This window comes from Alligator sinensis, unplaced genomic scaffold, assembly GCF_000455745.1.
Source record: "Alligator sinensis unplaced genomic scaffold, ASM45574v1 scaffold60_1, whole genome shotgun sequence".
In the NCBI taxonomy this organism is placed as follows: Eukaryota; Metazoa; Chordata; order Crocodylia; family Alligatoridae; genus Alligator; species Alligator sinensis.
Genome location: NW_005841858.1, coordinates 5,168,488 through 5,191,469, shown reverse-complemented (window position 1 = coordinate 5,191,469; position 22,982 = coordinate 5,168,488). Strand labels below are relative to the sequence as shown.

Genomic DNA, 22,982 nt, shown 5'->3' with positions numbered 1-22,982 from the left:
AAGAGTATCTTTGCAGACAGGCTAGCTAAACTAGTAAGGAGGACTTTAAATTAGGTTTGCCAGGGGATGGCAACCAAAGCCCTGAGCTAAGTGGGGAACCAGGTGACCTGCAGGAAGGACAAGCAGGAGGAGACAACGGGGGAGGGCTTATTCTTCCTGAGAAAGTAAGGCAATTGGCTAGTTACCTCAGATGTCTGTACATGAATGCATGGAGCCTGAGAAACAAGCAGGAAGAATCAGAAGTCCTCCCATAATGTCATAGTCCCATGACTATTGGAATAGCAGACTTGTTGGGGTAGTGCACATGATGAGCACTGTCATGGATGGGTATAAACTAGGGGTGCACCAATAGAGATTTTGGGGGACGATACTGATAGCCATTATTTAAGGAGGCCTATGGGCCGATACTGATCTGGTATCCAATACAGCTGCCTCCTGGTGGTAAGTCTAGTGTGGTGGAAGGGGTGTGGGGAAGCAGATCAATGCCCCCTGCAGTGAGGGATGGAATGGGGCATGGGCAGGTGCTGCCCAGCCAGGGGGGGGTTGGGCACAGGATGGAGGTGCAGTTTGTGGGGTGGGGGCAGCTCCCAGCACTGCTTGCACCCCAGGGAGATGGGGGGGGTGCCCCCAGATATGCACAGCGCAGGGCTGGCTGCAGCTGCAGGGTGGAACCGGAGCTGGTGCTGCACACGGCTTTTCTTGCCTGGGGCTGGGCTTGGAGCAGGCTCTAGTGGTGCTGGGAGGAGGCTGCAGCCTCCCCAAATTTCACCGCAGCTCTGTTCCCAGCCCTGTGCTGCCAGCTGGTACACCCCCGACTGAACACCCCACCTCCACTCAAGCTCTGGGAAAAGCCACAGCTGCGCTGGGTGGCAGTGTGGGGCTGGGAGCAGAGTTGCAGTGAAATTTGGGGTGGCTACAGCCTCCTCCCAGTGCCGCCAGAGCCCACTCCAAGCCCAGCCCCTGGCAAGAAAAACCCCGCGCAGCACTGGCTCTGGCTCCACCCTGCAGCTGCAGCCCACCCTGTGCAACGCAGATCTGGGGGCACATGCCCCCCCCCCGCCCTCCTGGGGTGCAAGCTGTGGTGGGAACCACTCCCACCCCACGAGCTGTGCCTCTGTCCAATGTCCCCCCACCTCCGGCTGGGCAGAGCCTGCCCCTGCCCCCTCCCTCGTCATGGGGGGTTTAACCCCCCCCCGCCCCATGCCTCTTCCTTACCTATGGCATGGGTATTTATCGGCCAAATTATCACCCCATAGCGCTGATATTCAATATAGAAATGTTTTTTCATATTGGTACCAATCTGATACTGGACCAATGTATTGGTACGTCTCTAGTATAAACTGTTCAGGAAGGCCAGATGCCAGGGAATAGGAGGAGAAGTTGCACCTTATGTAAAAGAGCTGTATGATTGCTGGACAATCCAGTTGTACAAAACTGGAGATAGGCTTTTTGAAAGCCTCTGGGTTAGGATCAGAGGGTATGTCGTGGTGGGTGTGTGCTTTAGACTAGGGTTTCTCAACTCTTGGGTCATGACCCAAAAGTGGGACATAAGAAAATATGAGAGGACCACAAACAAACTTTAAAAATGGATTCTCCTTTAAAGGAGAAAAAGGTGTAAAACCAACCTGCCAGGGGCTGCTTGGTCCTGGGGGGAGCAAAGGGAGTGCGATCAGATAGGGGGTGCCATATACATTTGTGTAAGCACACATGCATGTGGCAGCCAGGCAGCATGGAGAGCAGCTCCTGCAGTTTCCCGTGGGTAAGTCTATGGGTCGGAGGGAGAAGGGGATAGATGACACATTGGAGGAGGTGGAGGGGGGCATAGGCAACATGTTAGGGAGGATTGGTGTGGGGGGTCATTTGCCCCCCTCCATATTTGTGTGCCCCCAGCAGGCACGGGGCTGCAGCTTGACCCTGCAGGAACTGCCTCTGTGGCCCAGTGGCAGGACCTGGCACTGGAGGGCAAAGCGAGGTGGCAAGACTCGTTCCTACCACCAGAACCCCCACACCAGCTGTGCCACCAGCAGTGCGAAGAATAACATGTGGGGGCTGTGCTGCCCTTGCCTCCTGCCAGGAGCTGCTTGTATGCTGGACTGCAGCTCTACCCCGCCACCAAGACTTGGCTACCACTGCTGCTCCCCACAGGCTGCAGCTCTACCCCAGAGGGGAGGTGGGGTGGGAGGCAGCTTGGGCAGCCTGAGGGGAGCAGTGGCAGCGGTGAGGCCATGGCATGGGGTAGAGCTGCAGCTCTGCTGTGTAAGCAGCTGGCAGCAGGAAGAGGAGAGGGCAGCATGCCCATCACTTCTCCTCCCCCCCCCCATGTGCATTACTCCTTATGCTGCTGATGGCAGGGCTGGCACAGGGGTCCTGGTGGCAGCAGCAGCAGAAATGAGTCTCACTGCCCTGTTCAGCTCTCCGCCATGCGGCTGCAGAAGCAGCTCCTGCCCATGCTGGTGTGGCCAGGCTACAGTCCTATACCTGCTGTGGGCACACAAATCTGGGAGGGTACATGCCCCACCCCTTATCCTGGTACAAAAAAAGTTTGAAAATCACTGGTATAGACCACCAGGCCTATACGGAGGCCTGGATGGATGAGGATGAGGTGGATGAGGCCTTCTTCAGACTGTTAGCAGAGTTTCCCTACCAGACTAGCAAGTTTCTCTGTTGTAGGCTCTGGTTCTCATGGCGGGACTTCAGTCATCCTGACATCTCCTGGGAGAGCAATACAGGAGTATACAGGCAATCCAGGAAGTTTTTGGAGAGTGTTGGGGACAACTCCCTGGTGCAAATGTTGGAGAGGCCAACCAAGAGCCATGCTCTTGATCTGGTGCCTACAAACAAGGAAAAATTGGTAGAGACTGTAGAAGCAGATTTCAATTTGGCAGCAGCAACTATGAGAGATGATTGAGTTCATGATCCTGAGGACAGGAAGGAGGGCGTATGGACCCTGGACTTTAAAAAAGCAGACTTTGACTCACTGAGGGAACTGATGGGCAGGATCCCCTGGGAAGACAGCCTGGGAGGGGAAAGCTGGTTGTATTTTAAAGAAACCTTACTAAGGGCACAGGAACAAACCATCCCGATGTACAGGAAGACTAGCAAGTATGGCAGAAGACCAGCTTGGTTTAGCAAGGAACTCTTCAATGAGCTAAAATACAAAAAAAGCTTACAAGAAGTGGAAACTTGGACAAACAACTAGGGAGGAGTATAAAGTATGGCTCAGATGTACAGGAATGAAATCAAGAAGGCCAAAGCACAGTTGGAGTTGCAGGTAGTAAGGATGAGAAGGGTAACGAAGGATTTCTACAAGTATGTCAGCAACAAGAGGAAGATCAGGGAAAGCGTGGGTCCCTTACTAAATGGGAGAGGGGGACAACTTAGTGACAGATGATGTGGAAAAGGCTAAAGTACTCTGCTTTTTTCTTATCTGAGACTTCACATGCAAAGTTAGCTCCCAGACTACTGCACCTGGCAGGAGAGTTTGGGGAGGAAATGATCAGCCAACAGTAGCAAAAGAAGGTTAGGGATTATTTAGAAAAGTTGCACATGTACAAGTCCATGGGGCTGGAGGTGATACACCTGAGGTTGCTTGAGGGACTTGGGCTGATGTGATTGCAGAGTCACTGGCCATCATCTTTGAAAACTTGTGGCAGTTAGGAGAGGTCATATATAGTGCACATCTTTAAGGGAAGAAGAAGGGTCCAGAGAATTACAGACCAGGTGACCTCACCTTAGTCCCTGGAAAAATCGTGGTGCAGATCCTCAAGGAATCCATTTCTAAGCACTTGGAGGAGTGCTTAGAATCCAGTCAGCATGGATTCACCAAGGGCAAATCATGCCTGACTAACCTGACTGCCCTCTATGATGAGATTGGCTCTGTGGATGTGGGGAGAGCAGTATATGTGATATACCTTGACTTTAGCAAGGCTTTTGATACTGTCTCTACCAGCATTCTTGCAAGCAAGCTAAGAACGTATGGGTTGGATGAATGGACTGTAAAGTGGATAGAAAACTGGCTGTGGCAGCCAGCTCAGAGAGTAGTAACCAATGGTTTGATGTCTAGTTGGTAGCCGGTATCAAGTGGAGTGCTCCAGGAGTTGGTCCTGGGGCCAGTTTTGTTCAATATCTTCATCAGCGACTTGGAAGGTGGTTTAGAGTGCACCCTCAAAAGTTTGCAGATGACACCAAGGGGGAGGTGGTGAGAGGAGTAGTAGATATGCTGGAGGGTAGGACAAGGATTCCCAGAGAACTAGACAAATTGGAAGGCTGGACCAAAAGAAATCTCATGACAAGCGCAAAGACTGCATTTAGGATGAAACAATCCCACACACTGGTACAGGCTGGGGACTGACTAGTTAAGCAGAAATTCTGCAGAAAAGGACCTGGGGGTTACAGCGGTCAGTAAGCAGTGCTTAAGTGGCCCTACATCCCAGTTAATTGTCCACACCTGCGCTAGGCCATTCCCAGTGGCGGCAGATGACAAAACAAGCAGCGATGGTGCCAAGTTGTAACAGCAGAAGTTTAGGTTGGATATTAAGAAAATCCATTGTCATTTTTAGTAGAGACAGATTTAGAATCGGTATATTTGGAATAACTCCAAGGGCATAACAAGGAGTTTGTACTATACTGGCCATGTTTTACTGATTGTATGGGTGCAGTGTACTCTATGAATATTGGATAAGTGCATAATTTGCTTAACTGCCTAACCATGCCAGTTTTGCATATTGTTTATTGTCATATGGGTTAATCATAGATCACGTAGATATACACCATTTTCAGTCCCGCTATCTGCTTTTCTATGCTGTTTTACTTTGGTATTAAAAGTCTTCAAAATAGTGGGAGCTAGCAGCATTAAAACTGACTAAATCCAGTCATTTTGCTAAGCTTTTAATAGCAGCTGTGAACCTCTCCAGGTCAGTCATTTTCAAGGCTAGCAGCCCTGAAATTATTAGGAGCCTTGAAAATGACCAGACCTGACAGAGCCGTAAGCAGTGCTCATTAAGTATATGGCCCTGACAGGTCTGTGGTATTAGCAATCCTGAACCTGACTCCTTCCAATCATTTTCAAGGCTTCTAATAGTCACTCTTAGGGCTGCTGACAGCACTGTGAACATAATGAGTATTGTTTACATTAAGTTCAGATAAGTGCATACTCCAGGTAAGTGCATAGCCTTTTTTCAATCTGGAGGCCATGTACTTAAATGGAGTGTACTCTATTTCAGTCTTGAGTGTTTTCAATCAATCATATCATCATTTTAAACTCTTATTTAGAACCAGAGATGTGGATTTTCCAGAAAATGTTGAATTGGAAAATTTCAGTGCCCTAAATAGAGCGTGATCTGATTTAGCATGTTTATTTTTAACATATTTATATTTAGTGAACAAAACTAAAAAAATACCCCCATGTTAATTTTATATCCCAATAGCCACAAGTATTTGAACTGAAACATTTGATTAGGAAACCAGTTAAATACAGCACACTTAATGTAGTTTAAATGTTATAGTCAAACAAATTCAAAGCTTTATGTGGAAATAAATTATTTTTATTGGAATACTTGTAAAAGTGTAAAGACAATACACATTAGCATGTACTTCCCTTACATTGTTTGTTTAAATTTAAGGAAAAAAACAAAGGCACTGAAAAATGTTGACGCACTAATTTTAGCACACCCAAAGAACTGTGTATGATATGCCGTGGTTGTCCACTCATCTACTTCAATAGAGTTAAACTCTCTTCTACTAAGGTCATTGCGGCACCTCCAGTTTCACTGTCACTATCTGTAGAATCACTTGCACTACTGATCAGTTCCATTGCAGAATCTGATTGAGGCAAATCTGATTCAGAACTACTACAACCTCATTCTCTTTCGCTAAAGGATGATTTTACCAATGAGTCTATGGGCAAGGGCAACTTACCATCACACTGCATCTTCTTCACTAATTGTGCTTCTGACTGATTCTCCAGAAGCAAGAGATTTTGAGAAATAGAAATAATCTTAGCGGTGCATTCATTTGATTTTGATTTGACCCGCACAGCCAATTAGGTGAATTCATAACTTGATTTTTGTTTTGCATTATTATGTGAGTGTATTTACCCTCCTGTTTACAAATGAATAAAACATCTATGTACTCTCTCACACACTTCCTAAGGATAATCACCTGAAAAGCGTTAATTACAACTTCGAAAAACTACTAAGCTTGCCAGTACTGTATTTGCATCCATTCATTGTTACTAATTAATTTTATGAAACAATGATTTTTTACAAATGTGAAATTTCCCACGGGAAAATAAAGCACTGGAAATTTTTCTGTTTTAGAAAATTTTCTGTCCCACATCTCTGTTTAGAACTACATATTTTAAATGGATTTTGTCTTAAAACTGCTGATATTATCTTAGAATTTAACACAATATATTAATTAATTACATCTGTATCTAAGATGTAAAAAGATCTAATTTATCTTTTAACTTTTATCTTTTGCTACCAAGGCATGGGGAGCAGAGAGGAGAAGATGAAAAAGTTACAATAATCAAGTGTCTAATAAAACTTGAAATAAAAAAATTAAGAATTAAAAACAAACAAAAACAATTGAAGGATAGGTCAGAAAAATAATATTTGAAGCGTAGGGAGATACAGTTGTGGTGTATCCAAATAATTGTGAAATACTCTGTTAAATTTGAGGGGTAGTTTTAATAAGACACAAGTGTATCAATTCTGTCTCTTTTAAAAAATATTCCATAATAGTCCATATTTTTTTTCTTATCAAACATTAGGAAAAACAACCCACAGCCCTGTTCAGTGTAAACATGTATTCTGTTTTGGAATTGAGAACCTAGATGATTGCTCTGTAATTGGTTGGTGGATAGATCACACTTGGAATATGTTTACAGTGATAGCCATGCAAGGCACTAAACAAAAATAATATCGTTGTCTAAACATCTTTTATTGATTTGGAGCTCAAGGTATTTTAGATACCACAGCAGTGTCCCTCCATGCTATTAGGATGGAAACAGGAGAAGGCAGTCATGTTCCAAATTTGGGAGAGTTTAGGTATTTAAAAATTAAATAGTTTTTACTGTATTTTAAGGTGGAGTCAGGGGGAGCTTAGTACTAGGGACAGCATGCTAAGGGGGTTGAAAATTAATGCATGGCAGCATTTGTATTTCTTTAAGGCCTGGAGGAAACCTTGCATAGTAACTCTGTGGCATATTGTTTCTATGTTGAAGGAATTCCAGAAGGTTAGAGGCCATGTGTGTTGTATAATGGTATATTCTCCCCTCAATGGGAGCACATCCATTAATTAACATTAATGGGAGTTATGTACATCAAGGGGCTCCTCCTAAGTCCATTATTACTGCAGAGTTCTTTATAAAAACTTCCTGTTTCATTGTGGTATTATTCTCTGAAGCTGCTGTTTGCTGTTTTCTTTATCATGACAAAATAGTACGTTAGTTTTTTGAAACTATTCTCCTTAATTGTATACGAAGAACAGTGTGCTGCTTTTGGTCAAGGCGTGGCTATTTTTTTCTTTATGTATAATTATAATACAATAATGTAAAGACAATATATTTCTGATTTGACACACACTAGTTGCTCCAATGTGCAGAAGAACATAAAAAAGATTACAAAGGCAGATATTCAATTTAGGAAATGCCTGGATTAACATTGTCCATGTAACCTTAATTTTGGACCAGTGGATATATGCATAATGATACAGTCTTTAACTACCTCATGGCTAAGTACAGGAAGTTAAAAAGCCAAGGATGAATCAATTCAGTCTTTGCAGGTTAGACTGCAACTGTGTTGATTGAATTGATAAGCAAGTGAACAGATACTCACTTTTGATTCCAGAAATGCAGCCACATCTCTGCAGTGGCGCAGGCCAGAAGCCAGGGGGTGGTAGAGCACACCTACCTCACTGCTGAGCTGGAGCAGACAGCTTGGGCCAAGGCTAGCCCTCCCACCCTGCAAGGTGGCGTTTGTAGGGGAGGTATAAAGCATCCTGGGAAGCTGGGCAACTGTGAGTTAACTTGAATCTGGAGGGGATCTGGGACAGAGGTTCAATAAACTGATTTAACTTTAATCATTTAAGTCTGACACTACATCTAGGTTTATCTTAATCTGGTTTCAGCCATTTTTAAAGTGATTTATGTGCACTGAACTTCTGTTGTGTTACAGATTTGAACTGGTTTCTGATCACTTGTACTGGTTTATGTGTAATTTCTGTCCCTATCTTATGTACTATTTTTTCTGATTGAACCCTTGTCTCTTTCCAAACATAGGGTGGACGGTATGCAGGATATGGATCAAGTTGAATAACAGCGAGATATTTGTAGGGTCCCTGCCTCGTTTGTTGCAAAGGTTAGAAGGTATGTAGTAAAGATCAGATTCAAGATTAGGTGAATTTACATGCCTGCCATCAGGGTGGTCTCCTGCTGCCGGATGTCAAGTACCAAGCTCTTAACTTCCAGAGTCTGTGATCAAAATTGTTTTGTTTTGTTTTTAACATGGACAATATATATTTTCCCAATTGCATTGTAAGCTGTTCTAGCTAAAACTTTATTTTAAAAAAAAAAATTCTGAGGCAGAAGCTGGGAAATTTCACCCAAAGTCGTTAAAACTTGGCAAAGTTTTAATCCAGTGAAAACTAGGCCTTTTACAGAAGGTGTTGGACAACCCTAACCATCTGAGGCTCTGCTTCATAAGTTGTACTAATTATTTGAGAATTGCCTACTGCCAACAAACAGACTACTAAAAAATACCCGTTGAAATGATTTTTTTATAGTTATTTTAGCCTTCCCACAGAGTAGAAGACAAATACATTTGTACATAGATGGCATTGATTCTAGACATCTTTCATTGCCTTTCCATTCTTATTTAGTTAACAGCTTCACATACATTTCGCATTTATACCTAATTAAAGTTTATGTCGGTGTATGTGTGATTGTATTGCTGGTCTTGTTTGGAGAATATTTAGAATGTTAACTGTTTTAAATAATATTATTTTAGTTGTTGGTTCTATTTTTATGTTAGTTATTTAATTATATTTGTCTTTAGGTTTTGTAGGTGTAACCTATCTGTTGAAGAAACCTACTTTTTCTTTTGCTTCTTGTTACTTCATCTGGACTATTTAAGCAGGAAACTTTTAAAGAATGAGGTTGAAGACATCACTCTCGAAGGAACCAAAACATATCCTTTGTCTCAGAACAAAACAGTAGAACCATGTAATAACTTTGCATAGCTTTATTAGTTCTATATTATACATGCTGAAGTAAGGCATTTTAAGTGTTTGTACCGGCACTGTGAATTAATTTGTACACATTATACAGATGTAAGAACTTACTCTTTCCTGCTGGCCCAATTATTCAAGGCGCTGAATATCTCAAGCTGGGTGCTAGGCATACCTCATTTTCAGTGATTCTATTTAGAATGTAGACTGTTTATTACTTTGGAAAAAAGCACCATCATTTTTCAGGAAAGTGGTTTCTTTCCCCCCCCGCCTCCCCTTTTAGAGTTTCTGTTTACTTTTGTAAAGAGATCCTCTTCCCCCCTCCAGCAGCTAATAAGTGTGCTACTATCCACTTGTCTGCAGTAAGACTAATAAACTACCACTGTTGGGTAGTCACTGGGTACGGACTCTTGCCCTTACGTCCAGTTGACATTCACCAGTCTTCTCCAGGGGCACTGCAACCCCTGGTCAGTCTGAGTGGGGCTCCTATTCTTTCTGTCTTCCATCCTGCCATGACTTTGACTTTGTTTTTATTTTTTTAAGTTGTTAACGAAAGGGAGGGGTGGTGACTACCTTGCCTCCATCACGGGTGACCGTTGGTTCCCTCCCCGAGCTCCGTTTCAATAAAAAAAATGGAGGGAATGACAAAACGACCAGAGTAAAAAGGTTCTTTTCTTTTTTTCTCTCTCTTTTTTTTTTTTAAGATGCACACTCCACTTTTATTATGGAATTTCCTCTCCAGGGACTGAGTCCTGGACGACCCCTTGGCTTAATTTGTTGCCCCTGAGGCATTGACTCTTCCACACCTGCAGGCAAATGGGGAGTCCCTTTCTTTTTCTCATTGCTGGTTGCAGCTGTGCCCAGCTTAATTGGCAGCCCGCAGCCAATAATAAGTCAATATAAACAAATGAAAAAAAAGGTAAAATGTGGGAGAGCGTTGCCTTCTTCCCTCTCTCTCTCTTTACCAGGTGGTAGCTTCCTTCCTGCCCCGACACCTGACCTGCGATGTCACCGGCAAATGGGGTTTTGTTTTTTCTTTACAGTCTCTCTCTCCTTTTTATCGCGGCCTTGCCTGGCTTAATTGGCGGCCCATGGTGATTAATCAGCACTTCTGAAAACAAACAAGCAAGCGATTCGGGAGCATCCTCCCTTTTTATCTCACTCTCTTTTCTCTCCTTTTTCTTTTCTTCTTGTTCTCCTTCCTTTCTTCTTTCAGTCTTTTAGCTTGGGCTCCCCCGAGCCTCCGAGACCCAACTGGGCTCTTACCCTGCTCCTGGGGATGTCAGTCTCGGGTTGAGCCTTCCCAGCCTCCATCCTGTCTGTGGTCTTCCATTTGCCCTTTCCCCAGTGTCCTGGTTCTGCCCACGGCTCCCGGATATTGCCCCGGCCGCGGATCCCCACCAATCCACCTCACCTGCCAAGGTGATAAAGCTGAGCTGGGGCGAACTGGAAGCTCCCACCATAGCGTGGAGGTTCTATTCTAGTTGAGCCCATGCCCGTGGCTGAGGGAACACCCTAGGTGAGTATCCTTCGGTTCTTCACACCACCAACAAAAGTATATGCTTCACTAATACTTATTAGCGTATTCTTATTAGTGTATTCTTTACTATATTCTTAAAGGGGAATGTCATTAGTTCCCATGACACTATTAATAAACCAAGACGTACTTGGTTGGATTATGCTTTTATGTTTCGACACTGAGGTTCTTCTGTAGGTGGAGCCTAAAATTTAATCTGTTTAAAAGGTATGTATTTTAATACTGTGTTTATTTTTAAAACGGCATAAACTATCAGAGTCTTTTATTTATTTTTTGTTGCTTGAAGTTGCTTTTTGACCCGTCTCTTTCTAATGTGAAAAGCAACATAAAGATTTTATGTGAAGAAAAACACCTTCAACATATGCAAATGACAGTTCCTTAAAAAAATAAGGGTTTTTTGTTAACTTTTTTTGTGGTAATCCTTAATTTTTCACTGTTTTAGCAAGATTTATATTCTAAGCTTACTTTCAATAACCAAACAGCTTATTAGAATTCAGGCTTCCTTAATTCAGTTATACATAAAGAATTGGTTAGTTGTGTGGGCTGGACAACAGCTGATGAACTGTATTCATGCAGCGATGACCATCAGATTATGAAATGGAACTTGTTAACTAGTGAAACAACCCAAGTAGCAAAGCTTCCTGATATCTACCCTATAGATCTTCATTGGTTTCCCAGAAGTGTAGGTGGAAAGAAGCAAGCCCATGCAGAGAACTTTGTACTCACAAGTTCAGATGGTAAGTCATCTTTAAAACCTATCTTATAAATTCCTAGTGCATTATGTATAAGTTATTTTAATTAAATGTGAAATTATTTCCTACCAATGTAATTATAGATGAACTACAATTATTTTTAGAAAATAAATATATAATTGTACTATAGCTCCTTTTTTTGTTCTTTCTCTGTGCCACGTGCTTGATCCTTTGCTTTATTTGTCTTGCTTGCTTTGTTGACTTTGTTTTGGTGGTGTGAGGGAGGCATGGGGCTAAGGGGATGGAAAAAGAAGGCAGAATGCAGGAGTGGTATTGGACTGTACTCTTTCGGAATAATTTTCCTCTTTATTCTGTTCTTACCCACCTTCTGTTTTAAGTCCACTTTTCCCTTTTAAGAAAGAGACTTTTCCCAAAACTCCTATTACTTTATCAAGGACACACTACATAGCAACCATCCCTCCAAATGAGAGCCTGGGTAGAGGTTCCTCCTGAACCCATTAGTACTACTCCTTAAGAGGTTTTGTTTATGCCAGAGACTTATTGATTTATGAAGTCTTTGGGGTGAAACTTTTATGTTGTAAACCACGAGACTAAAAATAATTATAAAAAATAAATATCAGACATGGACACTTGTTTCTTAAGCAGTTTGTTGATGCATATTAAACTGCCTCAACACAAGCACAAGGTGGTAGCCATGTGCCTTAAACACTGTACCTCAAAGATAACAGTATATTGCACCTTAAACTGTTACACCCTTTCCTTCTGTCAGTAGTGAAGGATTTTGTATCCACCATCACTGATGGCTTACTTCCTGGTGGAGAGATTTTTTTCATTGTCTTCAGAATTGTTACTGCTTCCTTCATTCTGCTTTTAAATAACAGTCTGTAGTTGAGTGACATTTGCAATTGTGAATTTTTCTTCAGCTGTCAGTAGCTCTTCCTCCTCCACCAGGTTCTTGATGCCATTTTTAGTTTTATTTTTTTAGTTCACATTTTTTAGGGGGTGAAATTTCCTCTTGGAATTTCTCTAAGGAGAAATGTGCCAAAAACTTCAATTCCTCCTTTTTCTATAAATTCATGACTTCTGCCTGTTATATATCCAGGTTGGTTATATTGGTTCCAAAGCCCATATCCTATCAGATTTTGAAAAAGCCTTTGTCTTCTGCTCAGATATTTTGGTGGACTAAGGAGCAGTTGTTGACCAGTTGTTCACCCTGGAGTTTTGGTTCATTTTTTAACTATCCTGAATCAGGCCACTGAACACTTTATAAATAAAATCTAGGACCTTCGATTTGAATCTGGTCAGTGAAGAGCTAGTAGAAAGCCAAGGATAGATTTTATGCTTTACTGGTAGCCTACATAGTGAAGGAAGTATCTTGCAGTGTTTCATACTAGTTATTTTTTTTAATATAATGCAGGGTCGGAAAATTATTTTGGGTGGAGGGCTGCTTAATGAGGTTTGGTGAGCTTTTGAGGGCTACAGGGGTAGCCCTGCCCCTTGACAGTTGTGGGCCTGCCCCTGCCCCCCTGTTGCCATCTTGGGACCAGAAGTCCCACCCCCTAACCCCTGACCTTTGCCACCGGAAATCCCTCCCATTGCCCCCAGAAATACTTCTGGGGGGGGGGGGGGGGGGGGGTCTGGTTTTGGGGGGGGGGGGGGAGGATTTGCTATTTTAGAACCAGAAAAAAACCCAAATTATATGCTAAAAGTCAAACACCTACCATAACATATTTTAATTTTATTACAAAAAATATTTTTGTTATGATTTGTGTTTGCATACTATATATAGAAGTGATTGCATAATAACTCAAAAATAAATTCCTAGTCTTGAATATTGTGTAGGGGGTGTGGTTGGGGTATGGGGGGTTTGTGAGGGGGTGTGGCTGCATGTGTCAGGTATAGGTTATGCTGGGGAGTTGTGTATATGTGGCGGGTTGTGGGGGCAGGATGTGGGTATGTGGTGCTTGTGAGGTGTGAGGGAGGATGGGAGTGGGGACCCACCTGAACACTCCTTCATGGCTCAGCAGCAGGCAGGGGTGCTTGTGTCCAGTGCTGTTGCTCAGCAGTGCGCAACTGCAGCCAGTGCTGCACATTGCAGCAAGGAGCGCAGCCCCCACTGGGCCATCTCTTATTGCTGACGCTCCCCGCCGCACACATACAACCCCCACACTTGCACGGCATGGGAAGGAAACCCGATGCACTGGAACCAGATGCCTTTCTCGCCCCCTGCCCCCAAAAAGCTTTACTAACAAGCATAATTTCCCTCTCCCTTGGATTAATCTATCTGTTATCCATAAGCGCTGGTCCACCTTGGTGGTAACGATAGGAAGATAGAATGCATCATGTTGGCACTTGAGTTCAGCCTATATTATCACTTTTCTTAGTGGTGACTTGTAGGGATGGAAAAAATTGATCTTTATGGGACTCCAAAGTAGGAGTCTGGTGATTAAAAGTACATTTACTTAAAAAAGGTGATATGGGGAGTTGCTTCAGAAAAAAATACAAACCAAGTATGGTCTTTTTGGATTTTTTGCTGGATCTTGTATCTAACAATATTATGTTAGGATAGACCATATCGAATTCTGTAGATAGCTTCCAGGATGATACTGATAATGGGTCATGGAATCATAGAGGAGTAGGGGTAGAAGGCACCTCCAGAGGTCATTTAGTCCAGTCCCCTGGCTGAGGCAGGATTATCCTTATCCAAACCATCTACACAAATCCACAGTCTAAACTCTTAATCAAACTAGTCAATCCTGACACAACACAAGACATAACACACTAACTCGCCACAGGTTTAAAGCAGGGGAACCATGGCAGCCAACATCCTGACTCTGTAAAAGGTGGTGAATACACACTCAAGAGATCCCCCCAGGTAGAGTGCTACACCTCCTGCTATACAGGAAGGCAAAAACTCCCACAGTCTGCCAGTCTGGGGCAGAATCCTTCCTGACTGCAAATGTGGTGATTCGTCTGAAGACTGAACTGAGGGAAGGAGCAAGACCCTCTAGTCATGAACTGCTGGCTTTAAGTCCCAGCAGCAGCACTGGTGCACCCTATTTAAAATCCCCAGCCTTGGCTGCAGCCAACACCCAATGCCTCTAAGGGTTTTGTTACCCATTACACTTTACGCTTCTCAAATATTGACCAGTGTGAGTGTTGGAGGTTTAGAGCAGTCACGCGTTCAGGCTTAAGGCCTTTTCTGACTTCTTTTCTGGCTGTCCCTGTCCTGCACAGCTGAGACTTGCCACTAGAGGGCTGGCAAGCAGGGGTCCGACTAGGAGCTCCAGCTGTGAGTTACCACTAGAGGGCTGGTGAGCCAGGACAGGCTTCTATCCGGGAGGGTGGGTTGGGGAAATGGATTGGTGGGGGTGGGAGCATGAGGCTAGAAGGCGAGAGGTTGTGAAATGGGAGGTGGAGAGGCAGGGGACATGGAGGCTGAGGGCTGGGTGGTCAAATGAAGAAAGTCAGCCTTGGAAGCCACTGAAGGATAAAAGAAAAAGGGAAAAAAAAGAAAAAAAATGTGAGAAGAAAGAGTAAGTAAATTAAAGAAAATCTCATGTTTTAATAAATTGGGATTGGGTAGCCCCAGCTCACAGGAACCCTGATCTGACTCTGTACCTTGCTCCCTCCTCCAGAACCCCTAGCCCTCCCTCCCAGACCAGTCTGTATCTCTGTCAGCTGCTTAGCCAGTTCACACCCCTGGGGGCGGGAGGCAGAGTTAGCTTGATGCCAGTACTACCCGCTGCACAATAGAGTTTAGAGAGTGGAAAGTTTGTCCGCACAGAACAGGGTGGGGGGGAAAGGGATACTGCATGTTGGGATGTTAGCAGACTAAAACTTGGGCGGCTTTTCTCTGGGGAGTAGCCACATATGTGTTGAACATGAGCTGGATAACACGAATCAGAGAGAAATCTTCCCTGCAGTGGTGTAACTTTTAAGATACCTTAAGGTTGCTTAAAAATAGGTTAAACATCTTAGTGTTTGGACAATCCAAGGGTTAAGAGGTCTCTGAGTTGCCTACATTTAGTGTGTAACACAGCCCTTAGGAAGGCTTTAAAAAAAAACCCCAAGACAAGTAGCAGCATGAGCAGGTGGAAGTGGGGGTGGGATTCCCTCTCAGCCCCATGTGGCAACTTACTGACAACTCGTAACAGAAGAACATCTATTGGGACCATTAACATTAATTTCCAAAGCATGTTCTGCTCTGAATTGTCCAGAATTGTGATCTAGTGTACGGATTAACAACACTTTTGCAGTGAGGGAAGCTGCTTTATTAGAGCTTAGCTCAAAGCACTCACTATTTCCAACTCAACCTGCAGCAACCAGAGCTGAAGTCATTGCTCCCCACTGTGTTGTAGCCACCACCGCTGAAGTCTCATGCTGCCAAAATGCCACATACTATGGCTCTGCAGTCCATAGGTTGCTGACCCCTTGTTTAGTATATTGGCTTTGGTTAAATGAATTGCTTAATTGGACTGTGGATAGTTTCTCTGTGAGCTTGGGCAGTCTCTGGCTATATCTATTATGTCTGGCATGATTTTCTTCAGTGGTAGATGGACATAATGTACATTTGAAGGAGGAAGGGAAAATCCTTCTCTGAACAAGACATTGGATGTTACAGTCAGGATTTATGCCAATTGCACACACTTTTTCACTAACTAGGAAGAGTTTGCATTGGATTTGTAGGTAAAAACTCATCCATCTGGGGCATTCAGTACTTCTTGAGAAGTGAATGGATTGTAATTATGGAATGAAGGCTTGCTCTGCTGACTAGTATATGAGGGATGAGTCCACATAACCTAAGAAGCCTTCCCAAATACTTGTATATTTTCAGCCAACTAGGATGCTGGGTTCTCCTGTGGGCTGCATACAATCAGATTTAATTAAGTGTGTTATTACCCAGAAAAAGTTATTTTGGGTGGGAATGAAAACTCTGGCGGTTGAGTGTAAAATTCTCTTTGCACAGACTTGGAGAAATTCTTTGTTTTGGCCTATCTGTTATGTCCTTTATTTTCTATCATGGACACTTGAATTCCCATCCCTTCTTTGCATGTGGCTTAGGTCACAAAACCAATGTAACCTGAAAGCATTAGCCTCAATTACTGATCAGCTAGCTATTTGAAGGCCAACATATTTATTGTCATGAGAAAAAAAAACCTGTTGAGAGCCTATTAGATTCTTGATATATGGATAAAGGGCAGTTGTCTCTTGGCATATATGGGAATTTTGCTGGGATCCAAGAGTCACTAGCTCTCAACTCCTTATACTGAAGAATTAGAGATCCCTTTTCCTTTATGCTGTTCAAACTTGTGGAGGCCAACACTGATGAGGTAGCTGAGGAAATATGGGGCCTTTGGAATATGAAATTTGCCTTAGTATCATTTTGTTTCTAGAGGTCTTGAACCATTTTGCTACTTTCCTGACACTGAATTTGCTTGCCTCATCTTTGCAACAGTTTCATGCATTCTACATTAGGTTCAACAAAATTAGACTTGATGTGATGTGATCAGTGGCTGATGATGAATCAGATCCTTTTTGGGTCATTGCATCCTTGCCCTTTGATTCTCTATTTCCAGGTTGAGGTATAGTGACAGATGGAAACTTCTGAACCATCTATTGGATTTAGAACAGTCTGAAGGTTTGGATAAAATCCAGACACTCTGTATAGCCAGAGAGATTGGAGGGAGGGGGATGAGAATAATAAGTTAATGACTTTCACATCCACTTTTTTGGTGCTTATGTTGACTTGGAACTTCTCAGAATTTGCTAGGAATCCAGCCCAGACTGTCTTTGCTTTAAAAAAAAAAAAAAAAAAAAAAAGAGAGCAACAAGAGCCCTAGAAAAGAAACTAATTCCTTGTAGCTTGGTCAGGATGGATAGAAGTTGACTGATTTAGGCTAAACTTACTGTTTATTAAAATGATTTAAATAAATGAATAAGCAGCACATGATTACTGTTGATATTTTGAACTGGTGGAAATTGTTGGCTAAACTGGAAGCAGAATTTGTTGAAATATCAACTTTACATCAAAGACCCTTCTGCAGGTTCTGAGAGAATTTCTTCATTTCATTTTATTCAACCAATTATTCAAAATTGAGATGTGAAAAACAGGTAAATTGCTTTCCTCTTCCAATCTAGGGATACTACATGTAAGCAAATGAGGTCTGCTAGATCTAAAAGCTTGAAGGACATGGTGATCAGAAATAATTAGTTCATATCGCTCCGTGGATAATACTTTTTTTGATCAATTGTTTAACTTACTTGAACTTTTCTTTATGTCTCTAGCACGTTTCATGCATATCTCCTGCATGTTTGCAGTGGTTTTGTTTAACCAACAACAATTGTAAAATGCTGGTTATGTGCATTTTCAGTTGAATTCCAATTTTCATTCAACCAGACCCTGATACACATTCACAAGTAAACCATTCCCATCGTATAATAAATAAGAAATGCACCAATCACCATTTTCTGATTTTATAATAAAAATTAAAAATATGTATATTGAACTATACAGATTACTTGAACAATTCATAGTCTTAGCTTGTTTTGTATGTCTAAAAGAGAGGTTACCAAATTTAAACATACAATTTGAATCTTATTAGGAAAACGCATACAATACAAAGCAAGATTAAAATCTATTATTCATATTAGTTTGTTGCCTCTTCTTTTAATTGGGATTTAAATCAGTCCATCCTGGTTCATGATCATGACTTCCCAGTTCCTTGAAGTTTTTCCTTTTGTAGTAAATAAAATATGACTATATTAGTGTTCTTCCATAGCTTCTTACAAGAACATGGATTTGCTTTAATTAATATCTTACTTTTCAAATACTGGACTGGTTGGCAGCACAAGAACAAGTACCTGCTCTTCCTTTCTACAATATACTTCAATTTTTGTGTTGCAGATATTGATAATTTAAGTATCACTGCTTATATATGGCACAAATAAGGACAGTATTTTGGCCCCAAGAAGCTTAGTTTAAAAGGCCAAGATCAAATATGAAAAAACTATGGCATTGGTGATGGTTTACAGGGTATTTTCTTCCCCTTCTGTATGCAGATGGAATAATGGTTGCGTTAGTATTTATTAGCCTTCTGTAAGTAGGCATTTTCTTTCTGCTTCATGGACTGAATTTAACTGACTTCAGATCTTGTTGGTGCTAGCCACAAGTGTTTTATGTGCTTTTTTTAAGATGCTAGCATGATTAGGGTTGAGTGTTCTGTTATACTGTTGTTGTTAGGATGTGAGAAACTAGCAATAGTAGCCAAGATTCCTGTATGGCAGTGCACTTTCTAAACAATAGAGCAGGATAGAAGTTTGCTAAAATGTGCCTGACATTGAGTTAAATGATGTGATCAGAAACAGATGCTGTATGTGGAGTAGTATAGACTATGTGATCTAGGATTGGAGGAAAGATGATGTAGTATATTAGACGTAGACCTTTTGATTGGAGGCTGCTTGCAGACAGTTAAAAAAAGCAAAACAAAACAAACCATGCTTTACTGGAAGAAGCAGTGTATTACTTTGACTGGGCTCTGCAGCATCTGTAATAGATTGGGCGCTTCAGTGGGGCATTTGAGGGCTTTTAGTTAAAGCTGATTCAATCCACTATTGGATAAAAGCACCAGAAAAGCCCCACTAATGTGCCTGATCTGTACAGATGTTGGGCAAGCCAGGTTGAAGTAACATGCTGCCTCTGCAACAATTTTGGTTTTTGTTTGTTTGTTTTTTAAATGTCTGGAAGCAGCCTAAAAGGCTACCTGGTATTTTTCTTACCAAGAGATTTAAAATGGATGTAAATTTGAGGAAATTGGGATTTTTCCTAGTCATCTTGTTTTTTCTGGAGTCTCCTAAGCAGAGACATTCATCAGAATCATTATGGATATGGCTACATGTCTTGAACACTAGCATTCTCTTACTTTCATTATGGGTGCACAGTATTAGGAACCAATGTGTGTAGACTTCTGTTACTCTGCTCCCATCTCATGGTTTTTAATCTGTTTACCTTTTCTGTCCTGCACAATTCTAAATTTATTTACCATGTAAAGAGTGAAATCTAAAAACAAAAAGTGGGATTAAGTGAAGGCCTGAGACTTTTTAAGGTAAATTGGAACAAGACACTCATCCTAGAATAGGTATTCTAGAATTAGCACTTGTGTAAGTTTGGGTGATTGTCTCGTTAGTGTTAGCATAAAACAAATCAGATCTGAGCTCTACTGACTGATTTGTCATTAAATTTTAAAGGCTCTGTGAACACTACAGCATATCAACTAATCTACCAGATCTGATTGAAGGTGGCAAAATTGGATACAGAAAGGAAAAATGACAGATCAGCGAAATGATAACCTCCTAAGTGTGTAAATTAATATCACATCCATGTGTACCTGGCATACTAGCTAAGAATAAATATTAGATGGACAAACTGACACAGTAACAGCCATTTTAACCAGAAATTAGTTCACAATAGCTGGAAGACTTTATTTTTCTTCTGTAAACAGATCAATACCTTTTCCCTTCTTTCTTATAGGTAGCTTTCTACCTGACTGATAGTGATTGGAACTGGGAAAGTGGGCTCGAAGTAATGATGACTAAATAGGTATGAAGGTACTTCTGAGGGAAACATTTTGTGAGTTGTCATCACAGAAAAGTTTGTAATTCCATTTTGTTATGAGATTGGTATATTGTATTTCAATATTATTATTTGTGGAACTACCTTTTCTTAGTAATTTTCTTTGTGGTAAATTACTGTAACTTCTGGTCTCCTGATGAGCTATATTGTTTAATAAAGGAAGCTGGTTTTGGAAGGCTTTTGTGTGTGCGAATATTCCTTGTATTGTCAGTGTTTGTGTACATAAATTTCATTCTGGAAATACTGATTGTAAGTCTCCAAACTTGATAACTTATTGTTGATATGATATGCCTTATTATTGGCAATTCTGCATATTTTCTATACATTCTCAACAACCAGTTTTATTTCATTGATGAGAATTCCTGTCAGCTTGTCAAGTCCAGTGAAAGCTGAATGTTATGTTTTTATGAAGCCAAAACTATTCCTTGAAGAATTGCAGAAGGTATAAAGGTAGCTTTTTGGGTATCTTTTTATTTTCAGCTCTCATTTTAAAATATTTTCTGCTTCCATTGATCTTGCTATTTTTCCTTTAAAAAATCAAGAAAAAGGAAATTTTGGAAAATTTGTTCACAAATCAAGTATTCATTTCTAGTTCTTTTTCACCCTGTTGTGTTCATTATTTTAACATCAGGTCAAATTTTGAGATTCTACTGTATGGTAGCTAATGGACAAAACAGACCCATTTGTGTTATATATTCTTAAATAGGCTGCTAATCTCATGCTTGAAAACCTTCCAAAACAGCGAAGTAACTTTAAGCTTGAGGATGGTTTCTGGTTTCTGTACATATTAAAGCAAAAAGAGAGAAGCAGTATTTTATAGATCTGAAGCTTAATATTAGGCTGCCATTGAGTCACTTCCATCTACTCCAAGTCATATTATGAATAAAGCATATGCCTCAAACACTTCCTTTATTGGCTGGTGAGAGTCAGGTAAATTTTGTTCCTTTCCCCATAGTCATCCAAATTAATATTGCATAGGCTTTTATCCCACTTTTTTTAAATCAGAAACCCTAAAAGGTCCTTTTAAAGGGACTTGGACCAATATTCTTCCTAAGACAAGGAAAAACGTAGTAAAATGAAAAATTTGTCTTGAGCATGTTAAATCTCATGCATGTTAAACGTTGAAATATCCTGTCTTAATTTTAAAATCTCCAGTAATGGAAAATATACAGCAATTCTTTTTAAGTTGTTCTAGTAGTTAATTAATATCACTGTTAAAAATCTGTGTTTACTTCTGTTCTGAATTCTCTGAACTGTAGATATTGGATGTTACTTGGTCTGCAAGATTAGTGAGCGTTCTATTATCACATTTTTCGTCCCTGTGTAGGTATTTGGATTGTAACCACATCACCCCTTTAACCTTCTCTTTGATAAATGAGTTGTATCAAATTGTTTGGCTATTTAACTATGAAGCATGTTTTCTGATCTTTAATCCAGTGGTTCTCAGCCTTTTTAGAGTCAGGGTACCTCTCCAAAACTTTTCTAGAGTTTGGCAGCATCCTCAGTTGAGAACCACTGTTGTATTGGTTCAGCGTACCCCTGTGATTCTCCGTCAAGGTGCTGCTACACACTGCATTAGGGTTATCTGATAAACCTAAAGTGGGTGAAGCAGAGGTATAACTAGTGAATTTTGTGTCCTGGACAAGACTTCCCTGTGCCTCGGAAAAAGGAGGGTGGTGTTACCTGCCTTGGGTGTCTCTGCACTCGGCTGCACCAACCAGGCAGTGCAAAGGACTGCTCCTACCCGGCCTAGCTTCTCATAGGCACTGTAAAGGGCTAGTACAGCCCAGACTGTTTCCTCTGGCTGGGCAGTGCAAAGGGCTGTGACTGGAGTGCACAGTCATTCCTAGTCTGACCCCATGTGCTTCTTCTGAAAATGGGTGCAGACTCACCTCCTGTTTCTGGGAGGAATATGTGGGGTTAGACTGGGAAGGGCTACAGGAAGACTACAGGCTCCAGCTCTAGCTGCTGCTTGATCTGCCTTTGCAGGAAGTGAGCAGAGCACTTCCACCTGGCTGCATGAGCACCTGCATTGCAGCACCCCCTTTTCTGTATCCTTCTGCAATTTATCAACATAATTCTTAAATTTTGAATACCGGAGCTAGACATGTAGTTCTGGTTGGTTTTGCCAGAGTCAAATACAGAGGCTATCTTCCTATTCCTAGTTGGTATTTTCTAGTTTGTACATCCAGTTTACTCATTAGCCCTTTTGGCTACAGAATTGTACTAACAGCTTATGTGCTGCTGATTATCTTTCCTAACTCCCAAGGCTTTTTCAGAGTCATGGTTTCCCAAGAAGTCGTCTTGACTATCTCAAGATGGGCGTGGTAGAGAATAACCTACACTGTTTGGGTTTTGACTTGTGACCTTACATTATGGCCATAGCAAATCTGCCTGCACCAATGATGTGAGGCTCCTGCCACATGTGACTGTTCCCTTCCTTGTCTATAACGTGTCTTGAAGCTCATATTGAAACTGTCCACATTGTACTTACTCATTTCATATATGCAACAATAAGATTTATCCCAGTTTCCCTTGTAGAGCTCTTCTATGTGTCATTTTGTAGACTACTGGATATTCCTTTCAGGCTTGTCTCTAAAGCAGTAGAAAGAGAGAGGGGTGAAGAAGAGCTGGCAATTAGGAAGGAGCAATTATGGTATTGCTCTTGGCAGGTTTACATTGCCCAAGTAAGTTCTAACCAGATTGCAGAGCTAGAGGAGCTTGTAGCAGATCAATCTCATACCTGGAAATTTAGTAGAACTTCCAGGGTTATGCTGTACTGCCACTAGAGGTCAAGTTAAGGGGTTGCAGCAGCCTTCAGTTCATATTAGTCTTATGAGGGGTTAATGTGTGGCCTCTGGGTTCTCACCCA

At 41.7% G+C, this 22,982-nt stretch overlaps 1 protein-coding gene across 9 annotated transcripts in view; it reads left to right on the top strand.

The window, feature by feature from the left end:
• The window catches only part of IFT80 (intraflagellar transport 80), a 150,868-nt gene that overhangs the window by 1,414 nt on the left and 126,472 nt on the right, over positions 1-22,982 (top strand). For 6 of the 9 annotated variants that reach the window (XM_025215145.1, XM_025215168.1, XM_006016476.3 and 3 more), the window contains exons 2-4: positions 8,282-8,368; positions 9,057-9,188; positions 11,284-11,502. In XM_025215145.1, the coding sequence (XP_025070930.1) occupies positions 9,152-9,188; positions 11,284-11,502 (256 nt within the window). In that variant the 5' untranslated portion in view covers positions 8,282-8,368; positions 9,057-9,151. Of the gene's footprint in view, positions 1-8,281; positions 8,369-9,056; positions 9,224-11,283; positions 11,503-20,008; positions 20,078-22,982 lie in introns of those variants that run through there. The other 3 variants (XM_025215191.1, XM_025215186.1, XM_025215179.1) reach the window with 3 other exon arrangements.